This window comes from Elgaria multicarinata, chromosome 11, assembly GCF_023053635.1.
Source record: "Elgaria multicarinata webbii isolate HBS135686 ecotype San Diego chromosome 11, rElgMul1.1.pri, whole genome shotgun sequence".
Classification (NCBI taxonomy): Eukaryota; Metazoa; Chordata; class Lepidosauria; order Squamata; family Anguidae; genus Elgaria; species Elgaria multicarinata.
Genome location: NC_086181.1, coordinates 43125413 through 43142537, shown reverse-complemented (window position 1 = coordinate 43142537; position 17125 = coordinate 43125413). Strand labels below are relative to the sequence as shown.

Below are 17125 nucleotides of genomic sequence, written 5' to 3'. Positions count from 1 at the left end.
CAGAGCCGGGGAAGATCAGACCATAGTTGTTGTTTATTTGTTCAGTCGCTTCCGACTCTTCGTGACTTCATGGACCAGCCCACGCCAGAGCTTTCTGTCGGCCGTTGCCACCCCTAGCTCCCCCAAGGTCAAGTCTGTCACCTCCAGAATATCATCCATCCATCTTGCCCTTGGTCGGCCCCTCTTCCTTTTGCCTTCCACTTTCCCTAGCATCAGCCTCTTCTCCAGGGTATCCTGTCTTCTCATTATGTGGCCAAAGTACTTCAGTTTCGCCTTTAATACCATTCCCTCAAGTGAGCAGTCTGGCTTTATTTCCTGGAGTATGGACTGGTTTGATCTTCTTGCAGTCCAAGGCGCTCTCAGAATTTTCCTCCAACACCACAGTTCAAAAGCATTATCTTCCTTCGCTCAGCCTTCCTTATGGTCCAGCTCTCGCAGCCATAGGTTACTACGGGGAATACCATTGCTTTAACTATGCGGACCTTTGTTGTCAGTGTGGTGTCTCTGCTCTAAAATGCAGCCTGAAGAAGTGCATCTTAGGGTAAACAAACTTATGTTTTTGCAAGTTTTAATTTTCTTTTAATATATTTTGCATCACTCTTGACTAAATACCTTTAGTTGTAAATTGCTTGTTTTACTTTACTAGTAAACTGCTGTGTTAAACCCAAAGTGACTGGAGTGTCACCCCCCCCACACACATTTACTGCCTAAACCCCAGATTTTTAGGAAGTTGTTCCGGGGAGGGTGGGTGTCCAGGTCGCAGAAGGAAACCTGACACCCAGATTCAAGTCCTGCCACATTTGGGCCAGTTAACACTCTCTTTCCATCACAAGCAATTGTTCCCCGCCCAGCCCGAGAGTCCGTAGGTCTCTGAAATCCACAATTAGGTCTCTGAAATCCACAAGCCCAGATTGGCCCTTAATTAATTAGCTGACTCAGAAATTGAAAAGTCAGGGGGGAAATTACTGCTACAGTTCAAAATTTCTTGTTTAATTCTTAGCAAAACTTTAAAGGCAACAAAAGGTGAAATAACAAACAGAACGGCACCAGTTAGTGGTCACAGCTCAATGACAAAAATACACAGTGCAAATATTTTCTCGTATAACTCAACACTACCACCGTTATCCACACTCATACCCAGAGAAAAAACAGAACAGCAGGAAAACATGAACTCCTGCTTCCCATTAAATATCACCACTGATTCACAGATTTGAGAAGAATCTCTGCCAGAAAAAATCTCAAAGGTATAGACACATTCTCTCTCTTTCTCTGTTGTTTCGTTGGAAAACAAAGTAAAGGGCACCAAATCCACCATAAATTCATTTTGACGTGGCTTGCACAGGAGAATATCCTGGTGGATTGGGCCCCTGAATTTGTTTTTCTTGGGGATGGTTTCCATCATGGCAGAACAAGGGCAGGTAAAACAGTAGCATTTTCAGAATCCCGGTTTATTTCCTTCAAATGGAACTTCCAGATTGTACGATTAAAAAGGCGCCAATTCTTTCGAGAGGTTTCCTTTTTACCATTCAAATAATTTGAATCATAGCCATCATTTTGATTTGGAGTGTATCTGTAGTGTGTGTGTGTGTGTTTAATCTAGTGGTTCATTTGGTGAACCACTAGATTAAGTGGTGTATTTGCAATGGGACCATTCGTTCCCAACATTTTGCCATGATGGCTACCGCTTTTGAAACTATCGTTGCAAAATTGAGTCTTTGAACAGGGAATCGTGTCAGGTAGAAAGTGGGTATATACTTATTTCTTTTAACAAACGTGTACTATCCAAGTCCAACGCATTACAATTTATACCTAAAACCTCCTTTTCAAATTATTTTCAATTTGCTAACATTATTGGGCAGAGATTCAACACAGATTTTATGTTTCCCTTTTACTTATAAACACCTGTGTAAGAAGTAGGCTTAAAACTGAACCGTCACCTATTATTTTTATCACATACTATTAAGAGTTATTGAGCTGGATCCAGATTCAGTCATATGTAGGTTTGGTTCACACAATACACTAACCTGCTATGTGTTATCATGTTGTCTGAATGCAGCACATTTTCCGTAGTTTGTTAACCATGCAATGTGGTTTTATTTCCCCCCCCCCCAACAAGCCAGCATGCCTTGTTGTTAATTTGTTCAGAGTGGTTAACAAGCCACACTAAATGATTAACAAGCAACCCTGAGGAAAAAGCGCTGCATTTAGACAACACAATAAACCACGGTTCAACAACAACCCATGCTGGGTGGGTTAGTGTGTTGTGTGAACACAGGCTCAGAGAAGATTCACTGAAATCAATGGCACTTCAGTTATTCATGACTAATTTTAGTCCAATTGCTTTCAATGGATAAATTCTAAGTATATTGTTCCCTGTCCACTGTTAACTGCTCTGAAACCATATTTTGGATAATGTCTTCCTTCCACTTTTCACTGGCTTGAATGAAGGCTTAACCTCACCCCAAAACAATCTTTTAAAATGATTTTTTTTAAAAAGTAGGCAGACATCTTCATCTTTTATATTCTATTTTTTAAATTAACTATATACATTTAAATTGAATCATGTTCATTTTCTAGGTATTTGGATGTGTATTGTCAGTTTTCCTTCTTTTTGTCATTGTAAAAGAAATAATTTGCAATTGTAACTACTAAATCCTTACTCATTTCTTATATCCTCCATACAAAGTTTATCATATTTACAGCTGATTGGATATTCCATGTGCAAAATGTTAACTTCTTTCATTTGATGTGCTTTTAAAAAATAATTTACTTAAAAATATTTATCAATAAAAGATCAAAATATTTCCCAGCTTTTTTTTTCTTTACCTAAGCCTGAAATCATATACATGCTTACTTAGCAGTAAGCCCCAGTCAACATAGTGGGATTTACTTTTGAGTAAACATGCATAGGATTAGACTGTTAAAATTTTATTTTCCAACTACTGCAAAAGTAGTTTCAGTGGAGTCACTGACTTTATTTTCCGCCTCCTCCCTTTCTTTTAACAGTTCTATAGCTTCACAAACATTGACACTCAGCCAATGAAGTCATTGCCTTTCAGGGTTACAATGCCTTTCAAGGTTACTTTTGATTACTACACAAATATTTTTGCTTCCTTCGCTTTTAAGAAGACAAATATCTGCAGTGTCTCCCCACAGAACGTATTCCATTTCCATCCCTTCCTCTTCACTTTTTAAGAACATTTCTTAAAATGTCAAGTGCATGTACTTTTGTACGAGCCATAATTGCAGCGCCAACTGAACCAAAACCTGTTCCACGTAGCTCTCAAAAATGTCAAGATAATTTCGGTGGACCCCATACCCCTTTTCTTTCTTGCCTTATTACCCCAGATCTGAATAGCAATGATTCCAGATAAGAATCATGATTTATCTGGCACACAAATACTATTTCCGTATTCAATGAAGAATTATTTGCAGGCCCCAGTAAATGAAAAAAGCTGTTATATCAACTCTGATCATACAATTTTCCTTCTCAAATGCCAAGCATAGAAACAAAACTTTGAGAACTTTTGTTGTTGAACTGGCAGAGAATTATTTCTTTTCTTCCTGTTCCCACTGATTTACAAATTTGCTCCTTTTGGGGATGGAGACGGGACGGGGGTTTGGAAGTGGGGAAGCTGACCAAGTCCAATCCGGTCATTTCTGTGCATTTGTAACTGGCTGTGAAGTTCTTATTCCATGCTCAGAATGGGAGGAAAGAGACCCCTCAGCCTAGGTTACAGGGAAGGCTTCTCATGTGAGGAGGGGTTCATCGTCAGCCTCCCAGTTGGCAGAGGTGTTGACGTTCTCGAGTCGTGGCTCAGTGAGAGGCACCAGGAGCACGTCATCCTCGTCCACAGGGGATGGAGGAGCACTCAGGGGGTCGCCTGCCTCCCCAGAGCATGGCGGCATGGGGTAGAAGAGCCGCACCCGGAGGCTGTTCATCATTCCGGAGAGCCGCGGAGTGGGAGGGGCAGGAGGCCGGGGCTCCAGCACAGGTTCAGCACGAGGAGGTGGGACTTTCTGAGGAAGAGGTGGGGCTTGCTCTTCCCGTTGACCGGAAGTTGTATTTTCCTCCCCAGAAAACGGCTCAGGCAGGGCGTCAGGAACTGAATGCGATGAAGAGTTCGTGGTGGTAGCGTTGTTATTGTTGGCGGTGGTGGAGGAGGAGGAGGACGACGAAGCGGGCCGAGGTAGCAATCCCAATCGGCGCATGCGCCTCGCCATGCGACGTACGAAGCGGCTGCGATAGGGGCGGTGGCTTCCGTTGGCGGCAGTGGTGCTGGCTGGGTCACGTCGTAACAAGTGCAATAGAGACCTCAAACTCCCCAGCATGGAATTCTGCAAAGAGACGAAGAGCAGGGAGGAGAAATTACTACAGACATCAATCAAATACACGTGTGTCTAACTGTCAAAAATCCCCTCAAGGAATCTTGGGAGCTGTAGTTTTGTGAGGGTGTCGAGTTCTCCATCAAGATATTCTTGTTCTCCCTCAACAGAACTATATCCCATGGTTCCTTTCGGTGAGAGGGAGCACCCATTATAGGTAAAACAGTGAAGTAAAGCTTTTAAAACAGCCTATAGAGAAACCAGGTAATGAAGCAATGTTTTATTCAGGTCTTTGTGTCTTTCCACAAGAAGGGTATGTGGAGAACTCTTTAGAACTCAAGTTGTAAGGAAGGCAGCGATAGCAACAATTCCAACAGGCTCTCAATAAGATAAGACACACGTATGCAGCTCGGGGTTCAAATGAAAGGAAGGACTTCTTCGCACAGCGCATAGTGGAACTATGGAACTCACCGCCACAGGATGTAGCGATGGCCACCCATTTGGATGGCTTTAAAAGGGGGATGGATAAATTCCTGGAGGAGAAGGCTATCAGTGGCTGCTAGTCCTGAGAGGTATGTGCTATCCGAGGCAGTAAGTCTATATGCACCAGTTGCAGGGGAACATGGGTGGGAGGGTGCTGTTGCACCTATGTCCTGCTTGTGGGTTCCTGGTCAACAGCTGGTTGGCCGCTGTGTGAACAGAGTGCTGGACTAGATGGACCCTTGGTCTGATCCAGCATCAGGGCTCTTCTGATGTTCTTAGGGGTTGATTGATTGCTCTTGTTGTTCACTGCCCCTCAAAGCCTTTGACCCCAAATTCCCCAGACTTTGTCTTTAGTCTGGGCATCTCCGAAATAGTGTTCGTAGACACCAGTGTGCCTGCAAACACCTCTCTTGCTGCCCACCATACTTCCTCCCTACTTTTATTTGTTAAGTGTTTTAAAACTTAAATATTAAACTGGGAGGCTAGTATGCTGCAAAAGAAAATGCTGCCCCCACCCCCACCCCAAGCAAAGTCTTTATCTGGGTTCAATAGATATTTTTATTGTTTTGAAGCTCAGACTCCACTTCTGCCTTGTAATCAGATTCTTGGGCCACTTGCTATCCTTTTAGTCTCACCACTTTGCCTTCTGGGAAAGGAGGGTTTTGTGACCCGTCATGTCTGCTATGGGAGCATCAAGCCCCACCCCTTGCCCATGGCAGCCATTTTGTGCGAGCGCCCCCGACACACTCTTAAAATTCCAAATGTGCCCACGGACCCAAAAGGTTGGGGACTCCTGCTTTAGGCCTTTCTTTTTTTTGTAAATGAACTTTGAGAGCCATTTCCTGAGCAGGATTAGAATTGGCCTGAATGTTATGGATGCTTAACAAGCAACTAAACATTCCGAAGGGGATTTGTGTGGTTCGGAATTCCCACAGAAGAATGCGTACGAGACCATTTCAACTGCCCCATCTTTGGGAGAGAAAGAGAGAGAGATGGGGGAACCTTTCCTAAGCCAACTACTGAAGTCCGCCTTGAGAAAAGGAAAGAGGTAGATAACTGGGGCCACCTCACCTGATTGGGGTGCTCAGTGGGGAAGCCTTCGACAGGGGGGATCACGCCACGAGCAATGAGCTGACCGTAGGAGGGGGGAGCCTGGCGTTGCACCAGCTGGGCCTCCATCCGTGACATGGGGGCCAAGATACTGCAGGGTGGGGGGGAAACGCAGAGTATGAAAATTAAGCTCCCCATACATCCCTCTCCCGTTATAATGTCCTTCGCACCCCTTTCTTCCCCTGCTTCCTGATCTCTTCTGCTCGTTGTCTTTCTATTAAACGCCCCTCTCTTCATTCTTCTGGCTTCTCCCACTTTGAGCAACAACAGGATCTGAGCGGCAATAGCTGCCTCTGCTGTGTTCTGCCTTCCTCCATTCCTGTAGGTTCGCCATGTTCAGCTTTCTAGGCACTGTGCAGGACCAGGGTTTCTATAGCACCTCTCCAAAGTAGTTCGCAGGCACATCCCCCTTCCTCCCCTTTATCGCTCCACTCCTCTAGCTGCCACCCCCTCTTGGTCTACTCACTGGGCTTTACTACCTGCTCCCAGTCGTGTCTCTCTAGCCTGCCCCACTGCCCTCGCCGTCCCCCTTTGATCTACCGGGCATCCGTGCCCCTTCCTGCCTGACGGCGCCCCTCACCCAAACTCGTGGCTGCGGAGGGCGTAGAGGCGGCAGGTGCAGGCCAGCGCGACGACCAAGAGAAGGCCGCACACCAGGCTGCCGATGACGGCCGCTGTCACCACCTTGCGCGGGAGCACGTAGGAGCAATCCGCCTCGTCGGAAGCATCGACGCAGTCCGCCTGCCCATCGCACACCCAGCTCTCATAGATGCAGCGGCCGTCTCGGCAGCGGAAGTTGCCCGGCTGGCAGGTGTAGCAGTGACGCTCGTCGGCGGCGTCGGCGCAGAAGGTCTGGTAATTGCAGCGGTCGGCAGCCCCGTAGCAGACGGCGCCACCGATCCCACGCCCCCCGCAGGCGTACTGCCCAGGCGGGCAGCCCTGGCAGCCCTCCTCGTCGGCCCCGTTGGCACAGTTCCAGACCCCGTCGCAGCGCTCCAGGCTGCTGTAGCAAGTGGCCCCTTCGCCGTCCCCGCCGCCACAGGGAAAATCCCACGGGACGCAAAAGCCTCGCACGTGATAGGTGGCGTTGAAGCCGCGGCCTGCTGTTCCCAGCACGGCCTGGTACGTGATCCATGCGCGGCTGGACGGCGAGTCCACAGACACGACCTTGTTGTTACTGGTGTAGTCCAGGTTGCGCAGTAAGCGTGGGGGAGACACAGCTCCGGGCACCCCCTCATACACGTGCAGGGAGTCCCCGACGTCCAGATCGAGGACGGTGAAGCGAATGGTCAGGGGGCGGCTGTCGTGGGCGTCCAGGGCCCACTGGCAATGTGCAGCACCCAAGTGCGAGTCTGAGGTAAAAGCCGGGGGGGAAAGGACCCCGTAGAAGTTGTCCAGGGTGACGTTGCATGGAGGGGCAGGCTGGGTTTTCGATTCTGTAGCAGAGAGAGAAGATAGCCAGGTAAATTAATAGGCACACACTGAGTGGGTTTCCTGCCCGATTGCCATGATCGCCTTTGGAAACTCTTCTCTGGGTGCCCCTGTCCACAAGGGAGCAGCAGGTGGACAGGGGCAAAATGGAGAGGCGGATAAGAAATAAATGTATTATTATTATTATTACCAGGGAGAGAGCCTTCTCTGTAGTGCCTTCCCCAGGGAGAGCCCCCGGGCGTCTTCATTGTAGACATTTAAACACAGGAGCTTCCTATTTAAGCAGCATTTAATCTTTGATATGTTGCTCTAGTTATTAATTTGACTGCTCCTTAATGTTTTTAAATGTGTTTCATGTTTTATATTGCATTACTTTTTGGTTCCTGGGTTTTGTTGTTGTTTGCTTTTAGAATCGTAAACCACTCCGAGAGAACTTGCCAGCTGGGCGGTATAGAAATGTAATAAAGAAATAACATGTGGCATGGTTATTATGACCCGGATTATCGTTTCATCTACCTTTGGAAGGTATGGTTGGGAGGGTCAAAAGAGATAGCCTTCGGTTGTGGAATTCCTTCCCAGACGGGTTTGGATTTTTATCTGGCATGGTTTTGGTTTGGTTTTAATACACTAACGCCTACCTTAATGGTTTTATAGTGGTGTTGCTTTTTTTTAAAAAAACAAACAAACCCACATGTGAATTTTTATTGTATTGATAGTAAAAAGTTGTAATTTTAAACGTAAAGCCCCTTGGCCTATACTTAAAAGATCAGTTCGATCGGAAAGGCAAGGTGCAAAATCTTTTAAATAAAATGCATATATTATAGTTAACATTACAGGCTTTAATTAAAACCTGCAACTTTAATTATAATATACAATTCATACAATGTTTCATTGGTACATTCATCAGCCAAAGCTTTGATTGGTCCCGGCCAATTAAGCAATCTTAAGCAGCAGCAGTAACATGTGATCTATAGAGCTGAGAATTATCCAGAAAACCGGATGAATCAGTGGATGGAGTGAAGGGAGATACAACGGGTGTAGAAACAACGTGGTGAATAGAAAGAGTAGGAAAAAGAGAAATTGATTAAATGGAAGGATAACTAGATGGACATGTGTAGAAAAGTGGATACACAGAATAAAATTATAAGTGGCAGACAGAGACAGAGGGGGAAGAGAGAACCTCTATTATTATTATTATTATTATTGGTCTCTGGCACATCAGACCTGTGGTCCTACTTTTGAGCTTTTATATTGTATTTTATATTATGTTTTTATACTGTTGTTTTATACCAGAATTGTCTTAATTTTGTAAACAGCCCAGAAAGCTTTGGCTATTGGGTGGCATAGAAATGCAATAAATAAATAAATACTGCCTGCCCGTACCTCTCTCATATTTCAGCTGAAAACCATCTCCCATCATGAACTTCCAGCTGTAGGTCAAGGTCACATTGCCACCTTTTATCCGGAGGGGCTCAGGATTTTTGTAGCCACAGATCCTTTTAGGAGGCTGAGCAAGTGAATGAATCGTCAGCACCTCTGAGCCACAGGAGAGAGAGAAGCGCTGGAACCTGTGCGGGAGAGAGGGAGATGCCATGCGAGTGTTTCGTATTTTGTTTTCGTGATGTTCCCCAGGAAGAGAAGATATTGGGGGCTGAGAAACAACAGGTCTATCCTGCAGAGAGCTCTATTCACAAAAGACATTCTCCACACCAGGGGTGCACAACTCACGGCCCGCATGCTAGGTGATATTTGTGTCCTCCTATGAACCCATTGCTGAAGTTACAGTTTAATTTACTGCTGCCTCTGCTGAGAACACTCTAGGAACCCGCATTCCTGGCTACCTTCCCAGGGGATGCTCTAGGAATCGACAGTCAAGGGGCCTGCTTCTAGGAAGACACTCTAGGAACTAGCACTCAGAGGACTTGCTTCCCAGAAGACACTCCAGAAACTAGCACTTAGAGAGCTTTCTTCTGAATTTCGAGGGAAAGTGTGTGCTTGTGTGCCTTTGTATGTGGGGAAAGAGCATATATGGAGAAAGTGTTTGAGTCTGCTCACAAGCACACTCTCGCAGGCATGTGCGGCCCCCGACTCCCCAAGCAACACCTCATGTGGCCTCAGGGGCCAAAAACGTTGTGCAAGCTTGCTCTACGGAAATATGTTCTTCACACAGAAAATCTCGGTTGCGTCAACTGCCTCGCAGAGGAGGTGGGGAGCCTGGGATGCGAGCTTCGGTTGGTGCTAGATCTGAAACGGGAACCAAGCCTGAGGAGGACGACCAAGTTCTCTTCATGACAGACCACTTGCACAGTTTCATCTCACCTGATGTAGACGATGTCCTCAGGGCCACCCAAGATAACCCAGCTACAGCTGCTGAATGACATCTCCTGGGAAGATGGGCTATGAATTTGGCCTTGCGGTTCTCTCCGGAAGTCCGGGTAGCCTTGACAGACAGCTGCAGTGAGGGGAAAAGTCAGGAAAACAGACAGCCCCTCCTTATACTTTCAGTATACTCTCCCAACTCCTCAATTTCTATTATTATTATTATTATTATTTTGCATAGCTCCCTTTAGTAATATACCCCAAGTGTTTCTATCCACATAGAAGACTTGGATTCTGTGATTGCTCCAGGATGCCTCCTAGGCTTTTCTCCCCTGCTGCCCTTCATGCCTCCATGATGCTCCCTCTCTTTACTTCATAAGAACATTAAAAAGAGCCATCCTGAATTAGACCAAGGGTCCATCTAGTGCTGGTATTAACATTCAAAGCCCTAAACAGCTTGGGGCCAGGTTGAAGGATTGCTTCCTCCCCTATGAACCTGCCTGGACCCCTTCAGGGGTCCTTCTCCGTGAGCCCCTGCCAAACGAAGTGAGGCAGGTAGCTACCAGGAAGAGAGCCTTCTCTGCTGTGGCACCCCTAGGGAGGTTTGCCTGGAACCTACGCTGTACTCCTTTTGGTACCAGGTGAAGACCTTTCTACTTCCCCAGCATTTTAGCATCCCAGTTTTTTGTGCTCTGCTTGTTAAACTCCGCCTTTGCATTGCTGCACAGTTCCATACTGGTTGTAAGCTGAAGTGTTTTATATCTTATGCTGTGTCGTACGGTTTTAATTTTTGTGAACTGCCCAAAAAGCTCCAGCTATTGGGCGGTACAGAAGATAGATAGATAACTAAATAACTACCCACAAGTGCAACCGCACCCTCCCGTTCATGCTCTACATAGACATACTGCCTCTGATACTGGAAGTAGCACTAGTCATCAGGACTAGTAGCCACCAATTGCCTTCTCCTCTGGGAATTTGTCTCATCTCCTTTCAAAGCCATTCAAATTGGTGGCCATCACCCCACCTTGCGGTAGTGTGAATTACAGAGTTTAACTATACGCTGTGTGAAGAGATGCTTAATTTTATCTGTCCTGAGTCTTCCTTTAAATCCCTCCTCACAACTCACATCCTCCATTAAGTCTTTATTGAAACAACTCTACTGTAGGGGTGGGGGATTTGAGCCCCTCCAGACATTTCCCCCGTGATCTCTCAACCATCGGCTATGCCGGCTAGGACAGTTGTAGGCCAAAACATCTGGAAGGCCACAAGCTGCCCACTCTTCCTCCACTGCAGTGGTTCCCAATTGGTGGTCCGCGGACCTCAGGGGGTCCGTGTAACCCACCCAGGGGGTCCGTGGCACCATTCACATATTAACTCTGCAAGATCCGTATTTTAATAAAAGAAAATATGCCGTCTCCCCGCTCCATTTGCTTTGACGGTGACATCATGCATCAAAGCCCCTGCGTGATTTAGCGACTAGCTTCAGAGATTACTTCCCTGCACCTAATCCTGAAAACTCATGGAGAAGGAATCCTTCTGAATGTGGTGATTTACAACTAACAACTATTATTATTATTATTATTATTATTATTATTATTATTATTATTTATATAGCACCATCAATATCTGCGGAAGAACGAGATGCACTTGTTGACGTGACTTGTGATGGTTCATTGAAATCATTTTTCAAAGAATATAGACTGGACCAATTCTGGGTGAAGGTTTTTCCTGATTATAAGAAGTTAGGTGAAAAAGCTTTGAAACATCTAGTTCCCTTTTGCTCCACATATCTTTGTGAACAAACATTTTCGACATTTTGTTATATGAAGAACAAGCATAGCAATCGGCTCAATGTTGATCCAGATTTGAGATTAAAAGTAGGAAATGTTGAACCGGATATGGAAGGGATTGTTCGGGACAAAAAGAGGCATGATTTCTCCCATCACATTTAGGTTTAGTAGCTGCTAGACATGTCATAGTTTGTTCAATTGTAAACTAGATGTTAGTAAAATTAAATTCATCTTTATATTCCCAAATAAATCGTTATTTTTGCGTTGTAATATCACAAATTTTATGGTCTGTTTTTTAGTATACCTAAAATCCTTTGCTTATTAGGGGCTACCCCTTATTTTCTCCGAAAAATTGCTTTGCACAGGTAACTACCATACAGATAACAACTTTTTCAAAAGTAGGGGGTCCATGGCTTGGCATTTGAAGAACAAGGGGTCCGCAGTACTTAGCTTATTGGGAACCACTGCTCTACTGTAACTAGGACTACATATGTACAATTGAAATAATTGCCTTTTCTTCCCCTTCTTCTGGCGACTCCATTTTGTCCCTTTCTAGTCTGTGAGCCCTTTGGAGTAGGGACATCTTATCCTTTGTCAGGGGCCACCTACGTGGCTGGCACTATACAAATAAAATCAAAACCAGGTCACCCTTCCGTCTCCACCTTTCCTCTCTGTACTGCTCCCTCCCTCAGGACTCCCACCCACTCCATTTCGCTACTCACCCATGTGCGAAGAGTTACTTTCACTGGGCTGAACGGAACCTAGGGAACAGAAAGCACAGAAAAACTGATTCCAGATGACTCTCCACATTGTGTGTTATTGGGGATGGGAGGAAATAGTAAATAACCTCATGGCCTAGGCTTTTATAGACTGTGGAGCCCGCTTTGCCAGACGCATGCAGTGTTCTCCTCAATTGGCAGGTAAGAACATAAGAAGAGCCCTGATGCTGGATCAGGCCAAGGGTCCATCTAGTCCAGCACTCTGTTCGCACAGGGGCCAACCAGCCATCGGCCACGGATGAACAAGCAGGACACAGTGCAACAGCACCCTCCCACCCATGTTCCCCAGCAACTGGTGCACACAAGCTTATTGCCTCGAATACTGGAGATAGCACACAACCATCAGGGCTAGTAGCCCTTGATAGCATTCACCTCCAGGAATTTATCCAACCCCCTTTTGAAGCCATCCAGATTGGTGGCCAACACTACATCTTGTGGTAGTGAGTTCCATAATTTAACTATGCACTGTGTGAAGAAGTACTTCCTTTTATTTGTCCTGGATCTCCCACAAGTCAGCTTCGTGGGATGACCCTGTTGGGTTCTAGTATTTTGAGAGAGGGAGAAAACTCTCTCTATCCACATTCTCCACACCATGCATAATTCTGTACACTTCTATCATGTCTCCCCTTAGCCTCCTCTTTTCCAAGCTAAGCAATCCCAGTTGATGGAGCCTTCCCTCGTAGGAGAGATGTTCCAGCCCCTTAATCATTTTAGTTGCCCTTTTCTGCACTTTTTCCAGCTCTATAATATCTTTTTTGAAGTGTTGTGACCAGAACTGTACACAGTACTCTAAGTGTGGTTGCACCATCGATTTGTATAAGGGCAGTTTTATTCTCAATTCCTTTTCTTATAACGCCAGATAAATACAGATATGATTAAAACCAACAAACCGCAAACCTTGTAAACAGGATCATGGATTATAAAATAGAAGTAGCAGGAGATCTATGTGGGATCTAACTGTATTCAATATAAAACCAGACTGACTCATTCCAACAGCTGCTGGTGGTAACCCAATGAGTAGGATCGAGACCAATTGAGTTGGACTTAGTTCCCAATGAAATCAACGGGACAAATTCCCGTTGGAAGGGATGAACAAGTGAGGTTTGAGTTAATTGAATTTCCCAATTTCTACCTCAATGCTTGTCTCGCTGTTGCTCCCAAATCTGAACAGGTAAAATGTTAATTTTCAAACACGAAAAATGCATACTTTCCCCAGCGCACACCCCAAATGTGCATTTTCTCTCCATAGGTTAAAGTGTGAAAATTCATTTTTTGGGGGAAAATGCACACTTGTATATGTTTAATTGCTAACACAGGTTTGGGAAATTTCAAGAATTTCCCAGAATTATGCTTCTGCTCACATTCAGGGTTGCAAAAGGGCCATGTCCACATAGTTTGCGGACAGGAATGAAATTGTCATACGACCCTAGAGTAGTCCCACTGATTTAAGTAGGAACTAAGTACAGCTAACGTACCCTGATCCAACCCCATATTTCTCTCCCCTCCTGCCCCCATGCTAACATAACCCTTGAAGAGAAACAGTTGTTCTCCGTAGTCAGAAAAATCCCCCCCACATATATCACAATTGAGTCTAAATTTCATATAATCATTAAAAAACCTCCCTGTAGTACGTCCACCCTGGTACTTTTCTCCTCAGCTGAACTCTTGAGGAGAGCACTGAGAGAAGGGCTTCAGTTCTCCTCACCCACTCAGGCCTTTGGGTCTACAATTAGACCACCACCCCACAAATTTATAAGAGGTTGAGCCATACATGGGACTTACATGGGATTACAACTCCCACCATGAGAGCAGCAGGTCAAGGAAAGCTGGTTTGATCCAAGCAGTCAACCACCCCATCACACAAAGTTTGGGCCTGACTTGAATCAGCAACATTTACACCAGGGTGGGCAACTTGTGGCCCTCAGAAGCCTATGCGGCAGGGTCTTGCTATTTACTGTTTTACTCTGTACAGCACCATGTACATTGATGGTGCTATATAAATAAATAATAATAATAATAGTAATAATAATAACTGGCGGGTCACAAGTCATAGGCCAAATATCTGGATTTACACCAGTGTTGTCAACGCCACAGCTGTGCCTTAAACCAGGCAGGTTCCCACCCAATTTCTGCAAGAAACACAGAATATTATGTAATGATCTCTGCCGCTATGGTACCTTATAGCAGGGATGGGCAGAAAGTAGCTTTCCAAATGTTTTGAGACTCCAACTCCCAGAAGCCCCTGCCATTATGGCCAATTGTCAGGCATGCTGGGAGTCGACCTGCAAAACATCTGGAGATCTACTTCCTGCTCACCTTTACTTTAGTGAGTTACATTTAAAACCCCTCTCATGTTGTTATTTCAGTAACAACTTAAGAGATATTTTTGGATATGGGCAGAAGTATATAAATCTTGATGATGGTGATATCAGAAGCGGGCACAGAAAGGAAAGGTTTCTAATTTTCTCTCTCTTACCCACGAGTAGTCCCAAGAAAAAGGCCCAGGTGACTGCTGAAGAAGCCGACATCTTCGGGGTGTCCCTTCGCTCGGGGCCTGGCGCTTGGAGCCTGCCTCCACTTCCCTCTGAGAGCTGCTTCGCATTCATGGCCAACCTGGATTCTGGACCCTCTTCCCCTGTCGCCTGTGTCTGTGACTGTGCGGCAGCAGAGGGCTTCGCTTCCTTCGATTTTGCTTCGCTTCCCCCTTGACGCCTCTTGCCCAGGGGCAGGTGGGGAAGTTGTTGTCTCAAAGGCACTCGGACCTCAAGGCACCGGGGGCGGAGATCATATGAAGTACGAACTCCGGGTGGGTTTCTCTCTCTTTCCTGCCTTCTCGCCCCCCGCGATTCCTCCTCCGGGCTCTCCCGTTGACCTCTACTCCTCCATCCCTGCCTCTCAGCGCCCTCCGCCCTCCTTCAGGGCTCCCATCCCCGTGGCCTCGCTCCTTGCCCGGCCGATGCCTCCCGGCTTGCTTTCTACTCCGGAGCGGCTGCTCGCCCTCTGTCCCACCCCCTTCGCTTGGAAACTTTGTTTTTCTTCTTCTCTCACTTCCTGCCTTTGCAACTTTCTCAGCCACGTGACGCTGCCCGCTTCCTTTCCTGCCTTCCTTTTCCTCATTCCTGTTTTCACACAACCAGCCTCCTTTTTTAACCATTGCGGGGCATGCTTAGCTTTGCATGTACCCCGCATTTTTTTGGGGGGGGGGTGCATATTCCAAAGGAAAATAAGGATCTCCTAAAACGATGCAGCAGCCTTCTCTTCTCCCCCGCCCTAAAGCGTTAATGGAGCTTAGACCACCCATCTGCTTTAATTCGGAGTGACACCAGTGTTGACCATGAAAAACTGGTCTTGGATCATTTCTCCCCCGCCCCCATTTCTCTGAATCCTTGGCACGAAGGATCAGTGGGGAGGAATCAGCGACCCTTTATTATCCTGACTTTCGCATGGGGATATCCCCCACCCGCACCAGTAATGTGGGTCTGGCCCTTTAAGAGTGGGTGCTTTGAATCACCCCGCACCCTCCCCGGCCAGGATCCAGGACTCCACCTTTGGCCAACGCGTGGCGCCACCTACTGGCTCCCGCACAATTCTGCAAGCCAGGACAAGCAGACACCCACCCATCAAGGCCTCAAAATTGCAGATGTAAAAAATTGCTTGCTCAGACTTCCAGCTGCATTCCTCTCTCGGCGGTGCTAATCTGCTCCCGCTCCATTGCAAACGTTAACCCTTTCTTTACACAAGATCTTCCTTTCTCGCTAGTAAATAGTGTAACCGGGCTCACGGCTTTTCCCAAAAGTGTTAAGACGCATCTTTTCAGTCTGGCCCTTTTATATTGCTTTCGGTGGTTTTAATGTTTTGGCTTTATTGCTGATCTTAATGTATTCATGGTATTATTGGTTAATTTTCGTTTGTTTGCACGCCGCCCGTGGTGACTTCTGTGGGAAGACGGTATAAATATATATATTAAAAATGGTTAAATAAAACACACATGTTTCTTTTCTGTCATCTCAGAACAACCCCAGGGTGGCTGGATGCAAGATCTACTTCTGAATAGAAGAAATGGGCAGGCAGGCTTCTATATTAACATATTATTATTATTATTATTATTATTATTATTATATTAGTGGTTCTCAACCTTCCTAATGCCGCGACCCTTTAATACAGTTCCTCATGTTGTGGTGACCCCCGACCATAAAATTATTTTCGTTCTTCTCTACATGATCCATTGTCATGGGATGGTTTGCTAATGAAAATAATACATAACAATAGCTTTAATAATACAAAAGATGATACATGACATAGTTCAGTCAATACAGTATCCTAAGACCATCGGAAATATGTGTTTTCCGATGGTCTTAGGCGACCCCTGTGAAAGGGTCATTCGACCCCCAAAGGGGTCCCGACCCACAGGTTGAGAACTGCTGTTATATTGCATTTATATCCTGCCTTTTTTCCTCCAAAGAACCCAAGGTGGCGTATATAATCCTCCATTTTATCCTCACAACAACAACCCTGTGAGGTAGGTTGGGCTGAGAGCCTGTGACTGGCCCTAAGCCACCCAGTGGGTTTCCATGGCCAAGTGGGGACTAGAACCCGGATCTCCCAACTCCTAGTCCAACACTTTAGCCACCACACCACACTGTGTAGTTGCTTCACACTGCTGTGAAGCAACTCGCACCAGATCCAATGGAAGTAATGACAATAGTTAAGCCTAGATATAGAATAAATTACTAACTGCCAGTGCCTGGCACTCCACTCTGGCACTCAGGGACAGTATTTGGGAAAATGTACTCCCTTACCATAGTGGCATGTGCAAAACTGAGACAGGCCCTCATCTAAATCTATAGAATTGCTACTAGTTGGTCAAAATACTACAGGGTATATTGT

General features: G+C 45.8%; 1 protein-coding gene across 1 annotated transcript; it reads right to left on the bottom strand.

The window, feature by feature from the left end:
- Window positions 1-969: 969 nt before the first annotated feature.
- On the bottom strand, window positions 970-15272 carry LRP10 (LDL receptor related protein 10). Its single transcript, XM_063138051.1, has 7 exons — window positions 14715-15272; window positions 12182-12220; window positions 9670-9802; window positions 8734-8918; window positions 6500-7355; window positions 5881-6010; window positions 970-4338 (listed from the first exon to the last, which is right to left on the bottom strand). The coding sequence occupies exons 1-7, from the start codon at window positions 14842-14844 to the stop codon at window positions 3751-3753; spliced, it is 2061 nt and encodes a 686-aa protein (XP_062994121.1). The 5' UTR covers window positions 14845-15272; the 3' UTR covers window positions 970-3750.
- Between the last annotated feature and the right edge of the window lie 1853 nt (window positions 15273-17125).

Excerpts from the sequence above, each read along its gene's own strand:
- LRP10 (XM_063138051.1), bottom strand. The coding sequence starts at position 14,844 with ATGAATGCGAAGCAGCTCTCAGAGGGAAGTGGAGGCAGGCTCCAAGCG. Across the intron at positions 7,356-8,733 it reads TCAGCTGAAATATGAGAGAG|AATCGAAAACCCAGCCTGCC; the intron begins GTACGGGCAGGC and ends TCTCTGCTACAG. Across the intron at positions 4,339-5,880 it reads CCACTGAGCACCCCAATCAG|AATTCCATGCTGGGGAGTTT; the intron begins GTGAGGTGGCCC and ends GTCTCTTTGCAG.